The following is a 2500-nucleotide window of genomic DNA, read 5'->3' as shown; positions in this document are numbered from 1 at the left end:
GAGGAGGAGGACGAAGGAGAAGAAGGTCTGAGAGGAGGAGAGGATACGACAACTTCTTGTCCTCAAGGATGTCCCTCTTCCAGTGGCGCCACGAACCTGACGCTGACGAAGGAGGCGGTGCTGGAAGTCCTGCAGGAGGTCGCCCACTACCTGCGCGCCTCGAACCTCGTGCTTGTCGCTCGCCAAGACGATTTCGGTAAAATTATTAGATGAGTATTCATGCGATAAAAGGATAATGAATTGTTGGTTACATGAAATGATAACAAGCAAACTGGCATGATGAGTTAGGCTTTCAGTGTGCTGTAATTAATCGGGGTGTGATTGCGCATTAACACTAAACCTTGCTCCACATTATCCCGGCGTGTTAAAAGCTGAAGATGAGAGAGAGGTAAGAAAGAGTGAAAGAGCGAGAGGGAAAGAGGCAAAGACTGAAGGGGAATTAGGGAGTGAGAGAGGGAGAGAGAGAAAGAGAAAGAGAAAGAGAGAGAGAGAGAGAAAGAGAGAGAGAGAGAGAGAAAGAGAGAAAGAGAGAGAGAGAGAGAGAGAATAAGAGAGAGAGAGAGGCAGAGGGAGAGAGAAATACAAAGAGATATTATCTATATAAGATACCAATATGTAAGACAATTATTTGAAACTAGGAATGCTTTTGCTACCGTGTGATATCCGTGTAATTTTCCTCTCTCTTTCTACAGTTTCAAATGACTTCTCTGGTCAAACAACATAGGTCATCTGTCTCTGTCGTAATAACAGTTGTCAGTGTCCCTAAGCATGCGTTTATTCAGTGTATGCGTGTGTGTGTGTGACGTTGAGCGTGTGAGCGTTTGTGCGTCTGTGTTTGTATATATGCAGGTGTGGGTGATTGCTTGTTTATGTGTGTTTGTACATATGTATGCATGTGTGTGTGTGAGTGTATGCATACTTTCGTGCCTATGCTGTTCCATGCCATCGTTGTAATATCCATCTATCATCATCGCTTAATGACGCAGTCCCCACGCAAACCATTCCTCATCTCTTAAACATGTAACATAAATCCTCAGCGTAGATGGATATATCAATAGATAGATGTTCTATTAAATAGAGAGACAGATCGATAGACAGAGAGCTACATAAGGGGATAGAAAGACAGATAGGCACACATCATTAGATTCTTTTAACAAACGTTTAGGTAAACAAATGATTAGACAGACAGACATCTACATAGATAGGCAGTAAGACAAGTAGACAGACATATAGATCAACAAACATAAACAAACAGACAGAAATATTGGACCAGGATTCTTAACCAGCCCCCCCCCACCCCCACCCCCTCCTCTATAGGCGCTGCATGCCTTAGGGGAAGAGAAAGGAAGTTTTTGAATCATTTGTCGTTCTTTTAACAGAGACATCATACATTGGGCCTAGCTGTGATGTTGAAGAAACTTAAAATGATCATTATTAAGGCATTACATAATGACAGTATGTGTGTGTGTTTGTGTGGATGTGTTGGTGTTTGTGTGTGTGTGTGTTCGCGTGTGTGTGTGTATACGCGAGTATAACAACATTTCGCCTAGTGAAGGGATGGGGTGGGGGACATGCAGGCCAGAACCAACAAGCACAGTGGGGCGTGGGGTTACGTAAAGGGGTTACGCACCACCGCACCAGACCCTCTCCCATCCTTTTCAGATTCCTGCATCAGCTTAGCCAAGAGCCTGTATCGCAGAAGCCTCCCCACGACCTGCACCACCCAGTCCTCGCTGAGAGGCTACCACTACGCTCTCGTGTTCTTCGCGAACTCGGAGGTCAGGCGAGGTCAAAGTCATCTTATTGGATTATCAGTGTTGTCTTATCGTGTTTTTATTTTGTCATGACCATAACAACCACAATTATATGATGATCGTGGTTGTTATTGTTGTTGCTTTTCCCTATCATTATCATTACAATTATTATTATTATCATTAGTATTATTGTTATTATTGTTATTATTATTATCATTATCATTATCATTATTATCACTATCATTATTATTATTATTATTATTATTATTATTATTATTTTTATCACTATCATTATTATTATTATGATTATTATTATTATCATTATTATTGTTATTATTATTATTATTATTATCATTATTAGTATGAGTATTATCCTTATTATGATCATTATTATTATAATCTTTATTTCATTACTATTACCATAATCCTATTATCATCAACATTATCACTATGTTATTGTTATCGTTGTGGATGTCTGTATTAGTAGCAACAGTAATAGTAGAAGTAGTAATATCACTGTCATTATCATTATCATTTCATTACTGTTGTTGCTGTTTATTATCATTAACATTTTAACATTATTATCATTATCACTACTATCATTATAATCATCGTCATTATCATTGTCATTATGATTACCATTGCCTCCATGATTTTTATTATGAATGTAATTGATATTACATCTACTACTTTTTGGCATTATCATCATTATTATTATCATCATCATTTTTAATCATTATTATCAT

The 2500-nt window shown here is 38.2% G+C and overlaps 1 protein-coding gene across 1 annotated transcript in view; it reads left to right on the top strand.

The window, feature by feature from the left end:
- Positions 1-2500, top strand: part of LOC122261626 (glutamate receptor ionotropic, kainate 4) — a 28111-nt gene that overhangs the window by 720 nt on the left and 24891 nt on the right. The window contains exons 1-2 of the mRNA XM_086551183.1: positions 1-196; positions 1663-1778. The exon at positions 1-196 is cut by the window's left edge and continues 720 nt beyond it. Coding sequence (XP_086407309.1) covers positions 1-196; positions 1663-1778 — 312 coding nt within the window. The remainder of the gene's footprint in view (positions 197-1662; positions 1779-2500) is intronic.

Source organism: Penaeus japonicus, unplaced genomic scaffold (assembly GCF_977035675.1).
Source record: "Penaeus japonicus unplaced genomic scaffold, GWHDUDI00000001_assembly GWHDUDI00000024, whole genome shotgun sequence".
In the NCBI taxonomy this organism is placed as follows: domain Eukaryota; kingdom Metazoa; phylum Arthropoda; class Malacostraca; order Decapoda; family Penaeidae; genus Penaeus; species Penaeus japonicus.
Note: the sequence above shows the minus strand (reverse complement) of the source record. Positions and strands in the feature narration are given on the sequence as shown.